The 20589-nt window shown below is 33.4% G+C and overlaps 1 protein-coding gene across 2 annotated transcripts in view; it reads left to right on the top strand.

Moving 5' to 3' along the window:
- The window catches only part of LOC129229395 (eukaryotic translation initiation factor 5-like), a 48555-nt gene that overhangs the window by 8323 nt on the left and 19643 nt on the right, over nucleotides 1-20589 (top strand). Inside the window, exons 3-6 of one of the 2 annotated variants that reach the window (XM_054863693.1) lie at nucleotides 2527-2656; nucleotides 10914-11174; nucleotides 14275-14356; nucleotides 20350-20522. In XM_054863693.1, the coding sequence (XP_054719668.1) occupies nucleotides 11100-11174; nucleotides 14275-14356; nucleotides 20350-20522 (330 nt within the window). In that variant the 5' untranslated portion in view covers nucleotides 2527-2656; nucleotides 10914-11099. The remainder of the gene's footprint in view (nucleotides 1-2526; nucleotides 2657-10913; nucleotides 11175-14274; nucleotides 14357-20349; nucleotides 20523-20589) is intronic. The other variant, XM_054863694.1, reaches the window with a different exon arrangement.

Raw genomic sequence — 20589 nt, 5'->3', positions numbered from 1 at the left:
GACTGTGCACGTTTGCCACAAATCCATGATTAGGTTTGGCAAGTTTTTATGATCGGTAGAAAAACCAATGTGTTTGCCAGTTATTGCGAAGTGGGAAACATAGAATATCGACTCACAACTTATGGACTCTGTTTTTCATAATTTTTTTTCTTCAGCAAGTTGATAAGAACATTACATGAAATTTTAATTTTAGTTTATTTGTTTTCTAGTTTAAAATAAATGTAATATTTAAATTGCCTTTTAGTGAAATATTTCGAGATGCTTTATTTTTGAACAGAGGAACAATATTTGCAATTGCATTCAAGACGGGAAAATATTTTCTTGTAACGGGCCTGACCAGAGGATATTTGGGTCTGTTAACGGACCCTTCACAAAAATCCGACCAACCAAACAGCTGAAAATAAGTTTGGTTTTAAATAATTTATTTTATCACAGCTAATTAGCAGCAGTGTTGTTGTAAACTTTTCTGAAAAGGTGTTGGTTCATGATTTAAAACACAATAATATATATCAAGGAAATGAACTTCAGAACTGCAAACAGATAAGGGTGGGGAAAAAATATGATCGCTTCAGCTAAGGTTACAAACTTCAAAATTAATGCCATTTAGCTTCTGGTGTTAAACCTTTTTGATTAGAAAATATTCTTATCATTTTGCCAGCTTGTCAATATTTGCGTTTGTATGGTGTGGTATGATGTTTAACTTATTTTGGGAGAAAATTATTTGGGTTTGATTTTTGATGCTGACAAGGATGATGAACTTTTAATGAAACTCTTTTACTTGCCCTTTTTTTCTTTAGATGTCTATAATTTTGAAAAATGCAATCTTTTAACATCCAATATGATAATCATATTTTGTTCTTTTTTCAAGCTAACTTCGCTTTATTAGGATGCAAATAAATGAAAAGTCTCTATTTTTTTTTGTTAGAACTCTCCTTTCAAGTTTTTAAAGCAAAATTTCCTTTTATGAGTTAAAAATTAAAATGCTGAATCTATGGTTTATTATTTTTTGCTTCAACTGTGCCACAGATATTGTTATCTTTATCATAGGACTCTAAAATGCAATTTTAAAATTTTATCAAAAATATTTCTTTTATAAGCAGTTTTTATACTATTGATGCCTTCACTTTGAGGATTGCAATCTCTTTGCATCCGCTATGGGAATCCAATTTTTAAAATTTTTGATGTTTAGTACGCTTTTTTACGAGGTAAACAAATTTTTTTAATATTTTTGTTAAAATCACAGAATTTATAAGTTTTAAATGAAATTCTGTACTTTTTAAGAAAGTCTTGGGTTATAAAGTTAAATGCTGGACCCTTGTCTGAGTTTTATTTTATATTTTTTGTTACAATTATTTTAAATGCTGTACAGAAATATTTCTAGTATAATTTAACATAATGCAGAATGGTAGATAAATATTGCTGCTTGAGAGAGCAATGCCGCCCCCCTGCCAAATACTAGAAAAACACCCCGGAATAATATTCTCAACATACAAGAGGAAAACACTCAACTTAAAGTTTATATTATGCAGTTTGTGCCCTCTAAATTCTAAAGTTTCATTTTAACAAAAAAAATTTTTTTTTTTGCGAAATTATTTGATTTTTCACTAAATTAATTCATTTTTCACAAAAAGCGGACCTTGTGAAAAATCCTGGACAGACCCCTTTGTAATGTAAAGGTGGTTTTCTTGTAGAACTAAAGATATATTAGTAGCTTTAAATGTCCTTGATTACTTTCCTCCGATATTAATCCTCCGGTACAGGAGAAAAGTTGAATGAAAGAGAAACTTCTTTATTCAACTATTTTTATCAAAATTAAATATTTTAAATCCTAATGGAATCGGGAAAAATAAAAAATGTAAACAATTTTAATTATAAAATTTATAAATACTAAAAATTTGCTTCAATATTAAAAGTAGCATTTAATATGTTGTGGCAGAGTTTTAAAATCACTTGTAGGGTGCTGAGGAAAAAACCAGTCTGTTAAAAAATGTAAATTTTAAGAAAAAAAAGTTTGAATGTTTTTCATTCCATTATGGCTCGAGAAATGAGCAAAAAGAAGATAAGATTAAGTTTAACTTATATTTTTACTAATAAAATATTTAAACATTAACCTTGATAAAAGAAATATAATATTTTATTTTTTAATCTTTAATAAACTAATCGTATGTACTGCACAAAACCTTACGTGGACAACCAAAAAAAAATTTTTTTTAAATATTTAACAAAAGGAGTCCAAGAATTTTTAACAGCAGTTCAATGGCGACGACATCATACATTAAGCTTTCATTGAACTCTACATTCTGATTGTGTTGAAAATAATCATTTGGGCTTTGGTTCTGGTCACCTTACGATTGATCTGTATTTTGATGATTTAGTAAACTATGACCCATATTATACCAATGCTATCATTTCTGTATTTGTGTTTCTGTAAAAGATGAATCTTAATGTAATGAGAACTGGAATTCTAAGTTGAAAGAAAGTATATTGTTTCTATTAATAGCACATTAAAATTGAATTTTGTTTCAGAACATTTAGGACGTGGAAATCCAGCTCACTATCAGGAAGAGTCACTTGTGTCATCTAGTCCGACGATAATAGGCTTACAAAGGTTTATGCATTGCCGAAAGCAGTGGGACATCAATTGGCAAGCAGTAAGGTAAGGGAAATGATTCGACTTTCATCAGTTACAACAGTTGGTTTCTGATTACTTGGAAGAGTTGAATCGGATACTACATTTGAGGATACAATTTTGCTTCTTCTGAAAATAAGTTTGCTTTCATATGCATTGAATGATGGAAAACTAAATCTTAACTTTTTAAGTAATATAACGCATTATATTTGGAATGTCTATGGCATGCTTAACAATTAAGTTAATGTTTATTAATAACCAACTGATATGATCAAATATTAAATCATAGAATTATGCAATAAGAGAATATTTAATAAAATTTTAAGTTAATGAACTAATCTAGAATACATTTTGGGATTTTAATTATTCAGAGAAAATATATTTAAAATGTAGATCTAGGGTGGGTGTGCTGCTGCTGATTTCCTCATATTTTGATTAGCACAAAAAAAAAAAAAAAAATTATATGTAGTTTTAATTTTTGGATTGACAAGTATTTATATTACAATCCTACTTTACATTGTTAAAATCCTAGGTTATTATTGATTATGATATGAGATAATCAATCAGGGGTCTGGCCAGAAGATATTTGGGTCCGTTAACGGACCCTTCACAAAAATCCGATCAACCAAAACGGACCTTTCACAAAATTCCGATCAAACAAAACGGACCTTTCACAAAATCCCGATCAAACAAAACGGACCCTTCACAAAATTCTGATAAACAAGATCGGATCTGTCACAAATTGTTTATTGAAAGAGCAAATCTGAAAGCAAAATATCGCATATTTCTGTGTATAAACCGATAATTTTTGGAACCTTTTTTTAAAGTCAAATTAGAGGGATCAGCTTATACAAAATCGGCTAATTTTGAAAAAAAAAAAAAAAACGGCACTCTTGGGATGCTCCTGCAAGCGATAAATAATTGCTACTGCCAAATAAATATAATGGTTGTTTGTTTTATCACAGCTAATTAGCAGCGGTGTTGTTGTTAACTTTTCTAAAAAGGCATTGGTAAGCACTTTTCTCCCCTCATGATTTAATAAACAATAATAATATATATCTGCGAAATGAACTTAGAACTGCAAAGGGATAGTAAGGGTGAGGAAAAAATAGGATCGCTTCAGATAGGGTTACCAACTTCAAAATTATCACCACTTAGCTTCTGGCGTTGAACCTGTATAATGACTTGATTTCAAAATATTCTCATCATTTTGCCAGCTTGTCAATATTTGCGTTTTAGGATTAGGATGCGGTGCGATGTTTAATTGCTATTTTGGGAGAAAATTATATGGGTTTTGATTTTTTGATGCTAACAAGGATGATTAACTTTAAATAAACTCTTTTAATTACCTTTTTTTTCTTTAGATGTCTACATTTTGAAAAATGAAATCTTTTAACATCCGATATGAGAATCATATTTTGTTCTTTTTTCAAGCTAACTTAGCTTTATTAGGATTCAAATAAATGAAAAGTCTCTTAATTTTTGTTAGAACTCTCATTTCAAGTTTCTAAAGCAAAATTCCATTTTCTGTTATGAGTCAAAAATTAAAATGCTGAATAGATGGTTTATTTTATTTTATTTTTTGGGTCAACTGTGTCCACAGATATTAATGATATGTTTATCATAGGACTCTAAAATGCAATTTGAAAATAATTTTATCAAAAATATTTCTTTTACAAGCCCTTTTTATACTTTTGATGCCTTCACTTTAAGAATTGCGATCTCTTTGCATCCGCTATGGGAATCCGATTTTTCAAATTTTTGATTATTACGCTTTGTTAAGAGGTAAACAATTGAAATATCTTTTTATTTTTGTTAAAATAAAAAGTTTTAAACGAAATTCTGTGCTTTTTAAGAGTGTCTTGGGTCAAAATGTTGAATGCTGAACCCTATTCTGAATTTTATTACAACTACAATTTTTATTTTATTTACAATTATTTTAAGTACTGTACAGAAATATACCTAGTATAATTTAACATAATGTAGAATGGTAGATAAATATTGATACTTGAAAGAGCGATGCCCCCCCCCCCCCCCCCCCCGCCAAATATCAGAAAAAAAATCCAGAATGATTTTCTCGACGTAGAAGAGGAAAACACTCAGCTTTAGGTTTAATTGATGCAGTTTGTGCCATCTCTAAATTCTAAAAATTCGTTTTAACAAAAAGAAAAAAAAAAAAAATTTTTAACGATTTTTTTTTTTTTTTTTTTTTTTGCGAAGTTTTTTTATTTTTCACAAAATTAATTCATTTTTCACAAAATTATTCGATTTTCCACAAAAAACGGACCCTGTAAAAAATCCTGGACAGACCCCTGTCAATATTAACCTATGATAACGATGATGCTTGATTGATATGAGAGGTTGGATATTATTGGAGTTACTGAGACATGGGCTACCAAAAGTGATGATGATTTATTATCTATTGCTGGGTATAATTTGTTTAGACAAGATAGAGTAGGTAAAAGAGGTGGTGGGGTTTTATGTCAGAGACACTTTAATTTGCAATGAATTGGTAATCAATGATACACCTAATGAGATTGATATGATTTGGCTGGAGTTGATGAGCAATAAGGGAAATAAACTACGTTTAGGGAACATTTATACGCCACCCAACTTAAGCCAGGGTCAAGATGAACAGATGATTAGTATTATTAGTGACATTTCAAGCAAGGGGTCAGTCATTATAATGGGAGATTTTAATTTTCCAGGAATTGATTGGAATAATTTTTAACATAGTAATAGCAGAGAAGAATTTTTGAAAGTAATTGGTGACTGTTTTTTAGATCAAATTGTAACTCAGGGTACTCGACAGGACGTGATTTTGGGTCTAAGTTTTCTGTGATATGGAAGGTTAGGTTTGGGATTAAATTTGATACGCACAAAGTGAAGAATTTTAGGTTTGTGCCCAATTTCAGAAATACTGACTTTGTGGCACTTCGGCAGAGTTTGAAAGCAGTTTTTTCTTCTGGATTGGACAATAGCGATGTGAATCTTCAGTGGGCAGAGTTTAAGGAAAAGCTAGTGAAAACGGTTGGGGATCAGGTTCCTTTTAGGAGAAAGGGTGTCAACACTAAAATTTGGCCAATGTGGTTCTCCAGGGAAACTAAAGACGCTCTAAATTACAAGCAAGCTGCTTTTCATAGGTTTAGAGAAACTGGTCACAGTGCAGATAGGCTCCAATATTGTAAGGCAAGGCGTAAATTTAAGTATTTGGTACGGATTCAGAAAAGAGAGTTGGAGCAAAGACTGGCAGATAACATAAACAGGAATCCCAAGAGGTTTTTTGCATACGCTAATTCTGGGAAAGTTCGAAATAGTCATATCGGGCCACTGGTTGATGAGCACGGAATTTTAATTCAGGACGATAGTGATATTGCTAATGTTCTTAACTTTTTTCGAGTGTTTTTAACGATAACTGTATCTCAACAGTTGACACCAACAAGACACAAGCTATAGTACAGCTTGAAGACTTTGTATTTTCCAGGGATGACGTTTTACTTCATTTGAAAAAAATTTAGAGACTAAGGCTCCGGGACCTGATAATATTTATCCAAAAATTTTAGTTGAATGTGCGGAGGAATTAGCAGATGTAATCGTAAATATTTTTAATGCTTCTTATAACTCGGGGACCGTGCCAGAGGACTGGAAGCTGGCTAACATTACACCGCTCTTCAAGAAAGGGTCTAAAGGGAGTGCGGGAAATTATAGACCTGTGAGTCTAACTTCGGTGGTTTGCAAAAATTTTGAAACATTGATAAAAATTAAGATAGTAAATTTTCTAGAGACTAATAATCTATTGACTAGTTTTCAGTACGGTTTGAGGAAAGGCAAATCTTGTGCAACTAATTTATTACATTTCTATGACGAAGTTACCATGGCTTTGGACAATAAGAAGCCTGTAGATGTTGTTTACATTGATTTTCAAAAAGCTTTCGATAAGGTACCGCATGTTGCTCTACTTAGCAAATTAGCTGATATAGGAATAGGAGGGAAAACTTTCATTTGGGTAAAAAACTGGCTGACCGGAAGGAAACAAAGGGTAGTTGTAAGGGGAAATTACACTAATTGGAGTGAGGTTTTAAGTGGGGTTCCTCAAGGATCAGTGTTAGGGCCTGTTTTGTTCATTGTTTTTATGAACGATATTCACAAAAATATTTCTGGGAACATATATTGTTTTGCTGATGATGTCAAAGTTAATGGGGGACTGTAGATAATGAAGAACAAGCAAAACAGCTGCAAGAGGATCTAGATCATATTACAGAGTGGGCTGATAAATGAGGTATGGCTGTTAATGTTGGGGAAATGTCAAGTGCTACATTTAGGGCATAGAAATAAGTGTACAAGTTATTATTTGCAAGGTACAGTCATTAGTCAGGCAGACAAAGTTACTGATCTGGGGGTCTTAATAAGTCAGGATTTAAAGTTTAGCCAACAGTGCAGCATTGCGAGTAACAAGGCCAATAAGATGCTTGGGTTTATCAATAGATCTATTTCAAACAAATCTAAAGAAGTTCTTCTGCCCTTATATAGAAGTTTGGTAAGACCTCATTTGGAGTATGCTGTTCAGTTTTGGTCTCCTTATCTTAAAGACATTAATGTATTGGAAAGGGTTCAAAGGTGAGCTACAAGGCTAATAAATGGACTTTCTCACTTAGACTATGATACCAGGCTTAGAAGGCTCAAAATGTACAGTCTTGAGCAAAGAAGAAACCGAGAGGACATGATTCAGTTGTTTAAATTTATTAAAATGAAAGATGTTACGGGGCTGAAGTTTAGCACTGAAAACAGGACAAGGGGTCATTGTTTTAAGCTATTTAAATCCCAGGCTAACATAGATATTAGGAAAAATTATTATAGCAGGGTAGTGGAACCTTGGAACAGTTTACCGGAAGAGGTGGTAATGAGCAAGGGAGTACAGTAATTTCCGGAAGAAACGCCGCGGCGCATACGTGTTTAAAAGTAAAATTTTATTCAGCTGCGGCGCTTGTAGCGATGCGGCCTTTACGAGCGAAAACAAATTTTTCGAGCCGCGAGTCCGAACAAGCAAGCACGGGAGGGGAAAAAAAAAAAAGATTTCCTCCGTGCGAAGGGAAAAGGTTTCCTCCACTCTCCACTTTTAATGTTCTCCTCCAACTCATTCCGTGAAATAGACCTGTCCACACCCCACCTGTTCAACGAAATGGATTCATCCACACCTGTTTCGGCGGTGGCGTGCTAGGAGAAAGCGCGCGACGTCATTTGCATTCGTTCTTTCTCGTTACTTGTTGCGCTAAATCTTCGATCTTTCTTTGCTCTCGTTCGTTCGATTTTTTTTCTTAACGATGGCTCCTAAGCGAAATCGCAGCTACACTGCCGGCTTCAAATTGACAGTGATAAATAGAGCTACAGAAATTGGTAATCGGGCGGCTGGAAGAGAATTCGAAGTCGACGAAAGATGTGTTCGTCGCTGGCGTTCCGAAAAGGACAATTTGGAAAACATGCGTAAGACGAAGCATGCTAGACGAAGTGGCACGGTGAAATGGCCCCAGCTTGAGACCCAACTTGCAGCGTGGATAAAGGAACAGCGGGAAAAAGGCGTGCCAGTGTCCACCATTAAAATTCGGCTGCAAGCCAAGAAAATGGCTCAGTTGATGAGCTTTGACGACTTCAAAGGCGGGCCATGCTGGTGTTATCGCTTCATGGCCCGTCACAAAATCTCGGTTCGTTGCAAAACGACTATAAGCCAACAGTTGCCTAAGGACTGGGAAGAAAAAAAAACTGCCTTCCTGGACTTTGTTAAGGAAGCAATCGCGGCTGGGAAGTTCAACCATTCCCAAATCATCAACATGGATGAAACACCGCTCACCTTTGACTGCCCGGCAAACCGAACCGTGGACCAGACCGGCGTGAAAAGTGTATCCATCACCACGACCGGCCATGAGAAAACATCGTTCACCTGCGTGTTGGCTTGCGCCGCGGACGGAACGAAGCTAAATCCTCTGCTGATCTTCAAAAGAAAAACGCTTCCGAAAGGGAATTTCCCGAGTGACGTAATCATCTCCGCGAACGAGAAAGGATGGATGAACGAGGCGGTGATGATGGAGTGGCTAGAGACTGTTTGGCGGCGCCGGAAAGGAGCCTTTTTCCAGCCCAAAGGACTTCTTGTGATGGACAGTATGCGTTCCCACCTGCTAGATAGTGTGAAACTAAAGTGCAAAGCTCTATCGGCCACATTGGCCGTAATTCCTGGCGGCATGACAAAAGTTTTACAGCCGTTGGACTTATCCGTAAACAAGGCGTTCAAGGCGGAAATGAGACGACAGTGGGAGGAATGGATGACTGAGGGTCTGCATTCCTTCACCAAAGGAGGGAAAATACGCCGAGCCACGTACGAAGAAGTCGCTAAATGGGTGTCAACTGCGTGGAACTGTGTAACAAAAAAAACAATAGTGTCAGGATTCAAACAATCCGGCATTTGTTCCTATGAAAACGACTTCGTTGAGAACGACGAGGTTGATGATCTTGATGAGCCAGAACCTCGCATCACTTGCGTTGATGAGGACATGTTAAAATTGTTTACTTCAGACACTGAAGAATCTGATTTTGATGGATTTTAAGTTGGAATTTTTGCCGTAATATATTTTGTTCACGTATCAAAATTTGTTAAAATGTTATTTTCATCAAAATGTATATATTTGCTTGTATTGTGTTTTCTGTTTTTCTAAATATAATTTAATTCTTTCAATCCCTGCATTTTATTTACTTGATCATTTATGCTGTTTTTTTGCTTGTATAAAGGTAAGTCCATTGAAAATTCAATTTTTAGTATGCGGCGTTTACGATGATGCGGCGCTTCTGAGCATTTCTTTTTTTTTCGAAGCGATTTTTGCGGGGTGCGGCGCTTCCGGCGATGCGGCGTTTCTTCCGGAAATTACTGTAGATAGTTTTAAGAAGGCCAATGATCACTGGGGATTGTAAATTGACTAGGACCAGTCTAGCTGGGCCCAGAGCCTGTTGCTGGTTGTCACTTTTGTATTTGTATTATCTTGGAAAGTGAATACAAGATAAGTTAAAATATGTTGACAGATCAGTACATCTTAAAAAAGCTTAAATCTTTTAGCAATTATTAAATTAAATATAATTTTAAACTAATTACTTGAAGATACCCAATGGGTCGCATATCTGCCCTTGTATATATAAATCACTATTATGAGTTTCAAAGCAAGAAATATTTGAAGAATGTTTAATGCAGTATATTTATATAGCATCTTTTAAAACTTGAGTTTATATTAATAGTTTATAATTTTATTATAATGTAATGTAGCTTTCAATAGAATATTTTGTTAGTAAAAATTTTATGAATTGAATGAATTCTGGTTCTAAGGGTTCAATATCAATGCAAAAAATTAAAAAAAAATTAAATATACATTTTCTTTATGATTTATGACGAGGTACAATTTTTAATTCAAATGACTAACTTATATAATATCTGTAAAAGAAGGTTCATAACATAAATTTTTCCAGGCTGAATCACCGATCAGGCCAAAGCAACCTTATTTGGCCAGGCCAAAGCTTTGTTTCTTCTCTAATTGTAATGCATAATGATTTTATTGAATAAGCATATTGTTGCAATGTTAATTTCCAACAATTTATTAACACTAATGTGTATGTTAAGAATTTAATAGACACTATGTTATGGCTAGAGATGTAAAATTTCAAGGAATTTCGATGCCATCAGAAGAATCTTTTTTTTTTTTTGAGAAATTGGGGGAAAAATAGAAATTGATTTTTTATGAATTAAAATTAAGTTCAGTAGCTAGATTTTCTTACGAAACAAAAAGTGCTTGAAATTTAAATTTATGCTATCTGTATTTTTCCTTCTTAGTGTAAAAATCTTCCTATTGAAAAGTCTTTCTATTTCTTACAGCCAGTAAATTTGAAAACACAAAGTATTCAAATTTGTAATATCATCATTCAGTAGTAGATTTTCACTAGGGAATGATTTTTATAAATGGTTAAACCATTATTGTTTTTTATTTGTTTTTCTTCTGTAAAAAAAATATTTGCATTCACATTACATGTTTGGACCTGCATCAGGCACGGTGGACCTATTATATTTTTAAAAAAAATCTCCCCAGACCTCCATTTTGAGCACAATCTTTATACGATCATATTAAAATGAAAATATATTTAAATTTCAACATTTTCACTGCTTCATGTTATTGATATAGTTATGTATTTGTATAATTTAGTTTACAAATTTAGTTTCTTTGTTTCTAAATAATAGTTCTTCTTATCCTCCTAGGGTGCTTTGTAACCATCAAAAATTACGGCCCTTCAGATCGTGACTTTTCGTCTCCTCAGCCTCATCTCCCGTCAATCTTGTTTCCAACAGCAGGCAGGGAACGTGGCAGGCCAGTTTCTTGCAATTCCTTCTTCACCCATATCTACAGCAGCTCTTTGATCCCTCCACTTAATTTTTCTCTTAATCATGAGTAATATCAATGTCAACCGTAGTCTTTCAGACCAATTTTACCGCTATAAGATGCCAAAGCTTCTTGCCAAGGTAAGTTTATAACACTTTTTGAAATATTTATAGTGTTTTGCTACAGTGAGCTGAAATGCAGATCTTCTTGAAATTGGTTTTGTTTTCAGGGAATTAAAATTCCAAATATTCTGGTGTATGATGTGAGCTAGGATTATTACTGATTTTTGTTTAGCCAGGAGTGTAGAAATCAATGAACTACTTGATACAGGATCGGAAAATGAGTTTTCTTGTTCAAAGTACTCAGAGTTTGAAAATTCTGAAGCAATAGTACTTTCAGCGCTGTCAGAATGTAGTAGTTGAAATCAAGTTCAGATTCAAATATTTATTTTCTACATATTTAGTGTAGTTCTGCCGTTAATTTCTCCCTGCAGAGAAAAAAATATCCCTCTGCGATCCTACAAACTAGACACGTTCTGAGTAGCACTTTGGCTGAGTACTTGGTTTTTCACTACTCAACCGAGTACCGAGTTCCAATTATGTTTTAAGAAGAACCACCGACACATATATGATGAATTTTGTACTGGTTGGAATAGTAGTATAGACCTTCACGTCCAAATAAGTTTTTAAAACAAAATTCCATCTGAAATTTACACATTATTTAAAAGATTTTGTTTGTGTCAATAATTTTACAAATAAGTTATGTTTTAAATTAAAAATAAACGAATATATAAAAGGTAGGATTAATATCAAGTTGGAATTAAAACAAATTGTATCAATCTATACTTCTAGTCTGCCAAACTTAAATTTTTGAAAGCAAATGAAACAACATTAAAAGCACAAATGTGTAGGAGCACTGAAGTCACGTATTTCTGCATTATAAGGAACATTTTTTTCAGTGCATAAAATGTGAGCTAATGGATAAAAAATCCGACTTTTGTCAGATGTCTTTAAATCCATAAGCTCACATTTTGTGCATTGAAAAAAGCATTCCATGTTATGCCAAAATACTTGTCTGCAGTGTTCCTTCACATTTGTTCTTTTAACACTTTTTTTTTAAGAAAAGGTATTTTTATGCTTCTTATAAATAATTTTGTTTGTGGCAAAAATCCATTTAATAATATAAAGGTTTCATTAACTTCAGGTCATTAAAATATAAGATTTACTCCATTGAAGCATAACAAACTTCATTATTCTCAAACTTGAATTTGACTAGTAAATTTGAATTGTAAATGATCATAGTATAATGCTTGCACTTTTTATTAATTGAAAAATATGCCTTGAACAATATTCAATTTTTTACAACTACTCGGTATTGGCAGAGTACCTGATCAAAACTTGGCAGTGTATAGAGTAGTTACCGAGTTCTTGGTACGTTTCTACTACAGATTTTTCTGTGCAAATTTAAAGTAATACATTGCCTCATTGAATTAAAAAAAAATCATCTATTAAAACAGCTTTTTTTATGTATATGAATGAAAGCTGACAGTATTTAGTGATATCTTCCGTTTGAAATCAAAATACTAAATACAGGGCTGCTAACTACCACGCATTTAACTACGCATCTCAAAGCAAAAACTGCACATTGGTAGAAAAATTGGAAGGAGAATCTGAAATAGCTTCCAAAGTTAGATTTCCATCGTTTTTTGCATCTTGTAAATATTTTAATATTTTGAATAGTTGGGAAGTTAAACGCTTTCAAAGATAATCTTATTTTATGTTTTATTCCAATACTTAATGGTATTTTTTTTTTTTGGTAAAGATAGCAACACATGACACTTATGACACAGAAAGTTGCTTCTCATGTTCAAGATTTTAATCTTTTGTCATCATGTAAATATTTTAATATTGTGGACAATTCAGTTATTTTAATGCATACGACCAAGTTTATTCTCTATTTTAATAATTAATGAAGCAATTTACTTTTGGAAATTAACAGATTTACTTAAAATCACTACATCTGAGTGTTCGTTATATCGGATTTTCATCCACCTCCCCTCCCCCAGAAATCGCAAAAATACTTCTATGAACCTATTAATGACATAACCTTGCTATTAGCAATTAGGGTAATAAAGTGAAATATTATTAACTATATTGTACTGAATAATAAGTAACTAAGAAGCACTACTACAAACATCGAAGTAGAAACCAAAGTTACCCAACTAATGCTTGTATTGTCGAAGTTTGACAATTATTTCTTTATTAGCCGATAGTGTTAATTTTTGTTGTTCAAAGATCAGTTTAAAAGTTTGAATGCATCACTTTTCTTGATAAAACTACAGTAAAATCCCTCTAATGCGAACACTATTTTTTTGTCCGCAATAGAGAGGTGTCCACAGGACAGGGGTATAATAATGTTATTTCTGTTGGAACTGGGAATTAAAAATGTCCGCATAAGAGGGGTGTCCGCCTTTGAGGGGTGTCCATTAGGAGGGGTTTTACTGTATCTTGTGTTTTAAAATTTTATTTCTTAAAATATACTTAAACATTTTCTCCCCAAATGTCCAAAAAAAAAACTCCCTTAAAATGAAGTTAAATGTTCACCTTGACTTTGCTCCTAAATTTAGAAGAAAAAAAAAATCATTACTACTTTGTTAAATTATCCTATTAATTTTATTTTGTAAATAACTTATAAAATTAACTTACATGATAACAAAAATACCTTTGTGTTAAAAATTAAAATAATCAATTAACCAATGTTTTAAAGCACAAAATTGTAAATTTACAATTTTTGTGCTTCAAAACGTTGGTTAATTTATTATTTTAACTTAACATGGTCAAATTGGCACTTATACCAACAATCACCCTTATAGATTGAAAAATCTGTATGGAAAAGAAATTTTTACCTTGTAAAGGTTCTTTATAAAAAGAAAGGTGGGAAGAAGATGGCCGATTCCCATTTTTTCAGTCTTCACTTTTTGTTTGTACTTCTTTCTTAGCATGTCGATTTTTTCAGGTCTATTGGAGCACATCTTAATAGTAACAAAAATGCATTGAAATTTTCACTGCATAATGAGTTATGTAACATTAATATTCTCTATAAGAGTGAAGAAACCTTTTGTCTTTTCATATTCATGTATCTTAATGTTTTTTTTTGCTTTTAATTTGTGTTTGCTGTTAATTACTAAGTACCTGAATATTTTAAATTTGCGTAAGCCTTTTTTTTTTCCGCTTTGTACAGGTTGAAGGAAAGGGCAATGGCATCAAAACTGTAGTGGTAAATATGGTTGAAATAGCTAAAGCTTTGAACAGACCTCCAACTTGTAAGAAACATTTTGCTTTACAGTTTTATACCAGTTAAAAATGAAAAGTGTCAGTAGAATTGTGTTTTGTAGCATTGTTTTTTCAAGTTATTATTCTTGCTTTAATATTGGTGTTATATATTTTTGTGTTGAAAAAATAATCTTGAATTTAATTTTTTTTTTCTGGCGTTCATTTAACAAATAGTATCTGTTCAGAATGCATCCTATTGCATGTATCAGGAAAAAAACACAACTTAGTTCATTTAAGGCATTTAACAAATATTTTCAATAAATTTGTTGTCTTAACAGAGGAGGTGCATTCTCATAAACCGCTCAAAAGTTCATACGATCACACCTATTTAATTTTCAGTCCAATTGAATGGTTTTTCCCAATAGCTTTTTGTTTTGCGACCTTGAGCACCCCACTTGCTATCAGTATCTTTAAGCAAGTGCATCTGGTTCAAATTTCATTGCATTCTTTTAGAAGCGGTCTGTGAGACCGCATCTCCTCTTCAGTGTTACAATTTTCGGCTGTAGTAGACAGGCTTTAAACGTTAGAGCCCCGAGGTTCATTTATCTTATCCACTTATGCGGAAGCGATCCAAATTCTAGATGAGGTTGAGATTTGTTTGAAATGTTCACAAAGGTTATGCAATGATGTTCCAGGGGCGGTGAAGACCGAATTATTCCTTGAAATAAGACGTAAAATACTAATAGTTTAAGGGCTGTCAAAAATTTCCCGTAACATATAATCAATTTTCTGGTCCTAAAATGTTCTGTATATATTTAACTAAAATGAAATCCTTAATAAATAAGATTCATTTTTATTAAGAGTAGATAGTTATTTACTACAGTATAGATGATTTTCTCAAAGAATCTAAGACTAGCAACATTTCTTCGGAAAAGGTCTATTTTGATTAAAAATTCGAAAATATTTTTTCCCCTTGCTAATAAAATTTCAAAGAACATCTGTGGGAAATTAGAGGAATATATAATAATTACACATTTTTTTAAAAAATTGCAAATAGAGAGGTCTCTGGGACTTCACGTTCCCTGTTACATCGTACTTTTTCATCTCCCCTGTTACGGGTTAAATTGAAAAATATTAAGAGCATCCTTAAATCTCTTTATTACTAATAGTATTGTGCTCTAATTTTATTACTAGTAGTATTTTTGCAAATAATTATTTTATTGCAATGAATATAATATTTAGCATTGTTTTTTTAGTTCAATCTATTTTTTTAACCCACCTCCCCATAATAAAGTTTGGGAGGGGGTTGAGCACCCTCTTTGTTGAAATAGGAAGCTGAAATTCTTCCAGTAGATTACTATCACAGTCTAAAAATATTAAGGGGTGTTCTGTTATCTAAGAGGACCCTTTTTTTACATGTATTTTTGAACCATCTTAATGTACACCCTGTCTCCTGTGCATTAGAGATGAGACGGGCTCAGCCCGAGCCCGAAGTGAGCTCTAGAACCGAAAATAGGTTTCGGGCTCAAGCACAGATATTCAATCTCCATACAAATTCAAAGCAAATAAACATTTTCCTACTGTGAGAAAATGAAAAGAACATTTAAATCAGTTCAATCAATGTCAAATTTACCCCTCCCCCTCCCAAAAAAAAATTAACTTATTTATCCTGTTTCTTTGTGATTATTGCAATATGTCATACAGTAATGCATTTGAAGTGGAGTATTTTAAGAAAATTTACAAATTTCGGTTAATGAAAAACATTTGACGTAACCTTTTCCATTGACAGATCATGTCAGATTGTAGAAGGCTCAGTTTTTGATACAAGAAAGTTTCCTACGGGCTCGGTTACAAATTTTCAGGCTCGGGCGGGCCCGGACTCTTAAAAATGAGCCCAAACTCATCTCTACTGTGCATATTAACCTCTCATAATTAGTTGAAGGCACTGTGTGAGTTGTCATGGGAAATGGTGGCACAGACAGTATCAATAGCAGTATTTGGTCCATTTGCAGTACCGTATGTACTCGCGTATAGGTCGATTTCGCGTATAAATCGACCCCCCCTTTTTCAGAGAAAAAATCTAAAACCCACGTATAAGTCGACCCCCATACTTTCCAAAAACATCGCGAATTATTTTCAAAGAAATTTCAAAATAATGAACACGTTTATTTACAAATAAAATACGAATTAAATAGGAAAACATTTCTGAAAGCCTTCAAACTCGGATTCCGAGTCGGACGCAAAAAAAAAAGTTCATTAAAGTCCCGCTTCCGTCATCACTGCGTCATCGTATACATCGGCGGCTGCAGAATCATCAAATGATATCAGAGGATGCGTTCGACGAACCTCACCGGTCAACCGGTAAGTAACCAGTTACTAACCGCAGTGTTCTATGATCAACCGGTTACCGCAGCAGTTACCATTCTAAGCAGTTGATTGGTTGATTTGAGCACGTGATCATTAGCTGTCACGTGATTAACTAACCGGTCGCTCCCGGTCGTGCTCGTCGAACGCACTCTCAGTCTGAATGGCGTGACTGTTGACGATAAATATTTTCATACGTTTCACGATATTTGTTAATTGCTGATTTGATCCTTAATAAAGAAGAATAAAATTATCTTTATTTATGTGTATTATTTAGGCTTTTTTAGTTATTATTTTTTAATAAATTTACTTTTTCACACTATCAACTTACCAGCAACTACCTGTAACCGCACATCGGCATTTCTCGTAGCTTCCCAGCTCTCGTTGATCGGAAAAAAATTTTCTGAAAATTTGACCCGCGTATAAGTCTACTCCCCTTCCTTTGATCTCATTTTTTGGACAAAATTTCTCGACTTATACGCGAGTATATACGATAGTTGCAATCATAGATCTTAAAATAGAATAGATGTGCCTTCTCCCCACTTCTCTCCTCAGAGCGCGCTTCAACATCCCCCGTTGGACATCACGTGATCAAGGGACACCTCTCACAAGAAATTGTTTCTCCTATCGAAGAGAATCACTTTGCGCCGCGATCATTTGCACAATTAAAGGAAATTAAAGCATTTAACCCATGGGTTAAATGCTTTAAGCATGGGTTAAACTCCCCTTTAAGCATGGGTTAAATTAAAGCATTTAACCCATTATTAAAGAAAAGGGGAACACTCTGTCCCTCACGTAACACATATTTTTCACTAAAAGTAATAATTAAAAGAGGTAACAATTTTGTTTTCATTAAGAAATCGCAAATGTATTTGTTGTACTTTTGCAAAAAATGTCCTTTGTTACTTTTTAAGTTATTACATTTTAATGAAATGTGGGACAAAATGACAGCTTTTTCATGGAATGGTCCATTAGATATTTTCCCAATCATAACTTTTGAAGCAGGCGCACAAGCTATTTTAACTTTTTTTCAAGTGCTTTAAATACTGAGTAGAAATAGACGTCTTCAAAAATCTTAAGCAAAAATTGACCTTATAAAATTCCTTTTATTTCAATCAAATTTTTCAAATACAGATAAATGGTTCAATGCGTGCCTTTTCCTACAACTTTTGAAGCCAATGCAACGATTTAACATAAAACCCTATCTAAAAGCATAAACCAATTAGAAATACAAATGTAAATAGTATCGAATGTCAATTAACTCAATTAAATAATATTCTAAGATTCGCATGCGTTTCGCACCAACACACTATTAGCCAAACAAATAACTTTGGTTTGATCCTGATTTTTAAGCAAATTCAGTGTTTTTTTCTTTTTTTAAAGTACTCAGTAAATAAATTCATTTGCAATTATAAACTACATGACTTCCGCCCCCTCCCCAATTTTTCTTTTCTTTTTTTTTTCGTCAACACAATTTTGACAATTTAAACTCGAGGGTGAAGAAAACTAGTGATTATTGTCCTTCAACAATATTAATTTTGTCACTTTCCTACTTGTTGGTCTTTGTGAATTATTTTCATTGTTTGAATTGACTGCGCGATACATTCCAACGCTTCAATATTTAGTAACGACTAATTTTATAAACTTGTTAACGAGAAAATCTGCTGCTTCTGTTTCCAACATATGCTTATTTACACTTAGAAAAACGGAATTAGAAATTTTTCTCATAACTCTTGTGGCTTCATGAGTAACATTATATTTTTGTGTTTTACTCCCAAAACTTTTTCACATTCTCGCTCAGTTGTTCTTCACAAATGTACATATTTCAATGGTTGCAATAAGTTATCATACTTGAATGTGTCTCAAAATTCTTAAATTTTATTATGCCTATTTTTTAGTTTATTGTAGTTAAGACTGCGTTGCAGTTGTCGCAGTTCACAACAGAGTGCATTTGCCGGACAAAAAATCCAGCGTAGTCAGAAACATCACTAACTGCGTCATGTTAACCGAGATGATTTCTGAATTTTCCAAATCGTTGTCAAAGGAATCGGGGGAAAAAAAGGCTTTCTTTCAAATCATTTTTGCTACGCTTCAAACTTAATCTTAGCATTTGAAGGTTGTTAAAATCAGCGCAATTTAAAGAACTGAACTCCTTAAATTTCCGTATGAATGAATAATCTTTTTTTCGCACTTCGAAATTGTCCGACGATTATTGTTGAATCCCCCCTCACAACCTGATCGCACTGAAAAAAGTTTCTAGGTGATCCTGAGTAAGCTTATAAGTCATTATGCAGTTTAGAACTGGAATTCGGGCACCTACATACTTTTCATATGTTCCCAGCACACTTTTCATAGAAATTAGGAAACTTAAAAATCCAGTTTTTCGAGGACATACTATAATTAATTTTCCATCACTTGTTTTTAGTGATTTAATGTAATGTTCCGCATCTACAATAAATTGCTTAAAATATTCTTAATTTCGACTCTGCAGGGAACTTTTTTTGCCTTTAGCAGAAAGAAAGATTTCTGTTACTCAGAAAGTCCACTATGTCTTTATTTTTTAATAAAATTGGCACCAGCATCGCATTCATGAAACCCTCTTTCGCTAAAAAATTTCAGATTCACACATATAGAGATTTCTCCTATAAGTATAATGAAAATCTTCAGATAATCCTAGACTTTTAACGACGCTTCGCATTGTTAAATCACTGCTGCCCGAGAAGAGGGAGACACAATGTCCCTTGATCACGTGATTCTCGGCAGAATCATGATGACCCCACTTCCTCCGGGCGAAATACGCTGCGTTGTAGGAGAAAGGCCTATCTATCCCTTTTAAAGATCTATGGTTGCAATGCTGTAGTGTGAAGGAGTAGATTCCAAATGGTGTTCTGTGATTACTACTCAGTGTGCACTTTGCACTCTGTTTTGATGGGAATGCTATTGTTTGGATAGTAAATTTTAAAGCCGCTACTATCGTACATTGTATTAAAAACAAAAAACCGCTTTTAAATTGTTCATTTAGACTTATTGCTACTGTGTAATTATATGATAGAATGCAAGAAGGGTCTTCTTAACATGAATTCTTTTTCTAGCTTAAAAGTATCATTTTGGCCATGTTGGAATTGAATGCAAAATACTTGCTGAGCAGGATTCAAAATCACAATTACAAACACTTGCCTGCATTACCACGCTCGCCCTGCTGCGGAACCACTGCAAATGACATAAATGCCACTATTGACCAATATTGGCTCCCCCACCACAACTTGCGTAGCAGCTTTTCAAAATACAGGAAATTGATTATAACCCATCCATTATTTGAATAAGTTGCTCTTTTTATGTACAGTTCTAATTGTCTAAGATTATTCCAATATGCAATGATATTCTAATCATTTACATTAATTCTGAATTGCACTTGCAATGAGTTGGAGGGGAAAAGTTAATGTGATCCAAATTTGTTCGTGGGCCTTAAATAGAAGGGTTAACTATGTTTCTCCCCCTCCATTTGTATGCACACATTGGTATGTTACTGTGAAAACAATAACGAAAAGTCTTAAATGAAATAATTTGGGTGTTGACTTTCTGTGTACCCTTGGGACTCAGAAATTTGATTTTTTTTTTCAATTGTTGTAAATTTTAATCTGATTATATTTGAAAGCCTTAATTTTATTTTCCCTCCTAGATCCTACAAAATACTTTGGATGTGAACTTGGAGCACAGACTCAGTTTGACTTAAAAAATGAGCGTTATATCGTAAACGGCTCTCATGAAGCTGCTAAGCTTCAAGATCTTTTAGATGGTTTCATTAAGCGTTTTGTTTTGTGTCCTTCTTGTGACAATCCTGAAACCGTTCTGGTAATTATAAATTTTCATGATTTATCTTTCATGGCTGTAACTAATTGCTTAGATTGAAAAATTGTAA

This window comes from Uloborus diversus, chromosome 9 (genome assembly GCF_026930045.1).
Source record: "Uloborus diversus isolate 005 chromosome 9, Udiv.v.3.1, whole genome shotgun sequence".
Taxonomy (NCBI): domain Eukaryota; kingdom Metazoa; phylum Arthropoda; class Arachnida; order Araneae; family Uloboridae; genus Uloborus; species Uloborus diversus.
The sequence above is the reverse complement of the archived record's forward strand: the minus strand, read 5'-3'. Positions and strand labels throughout refer to the sequence as shown.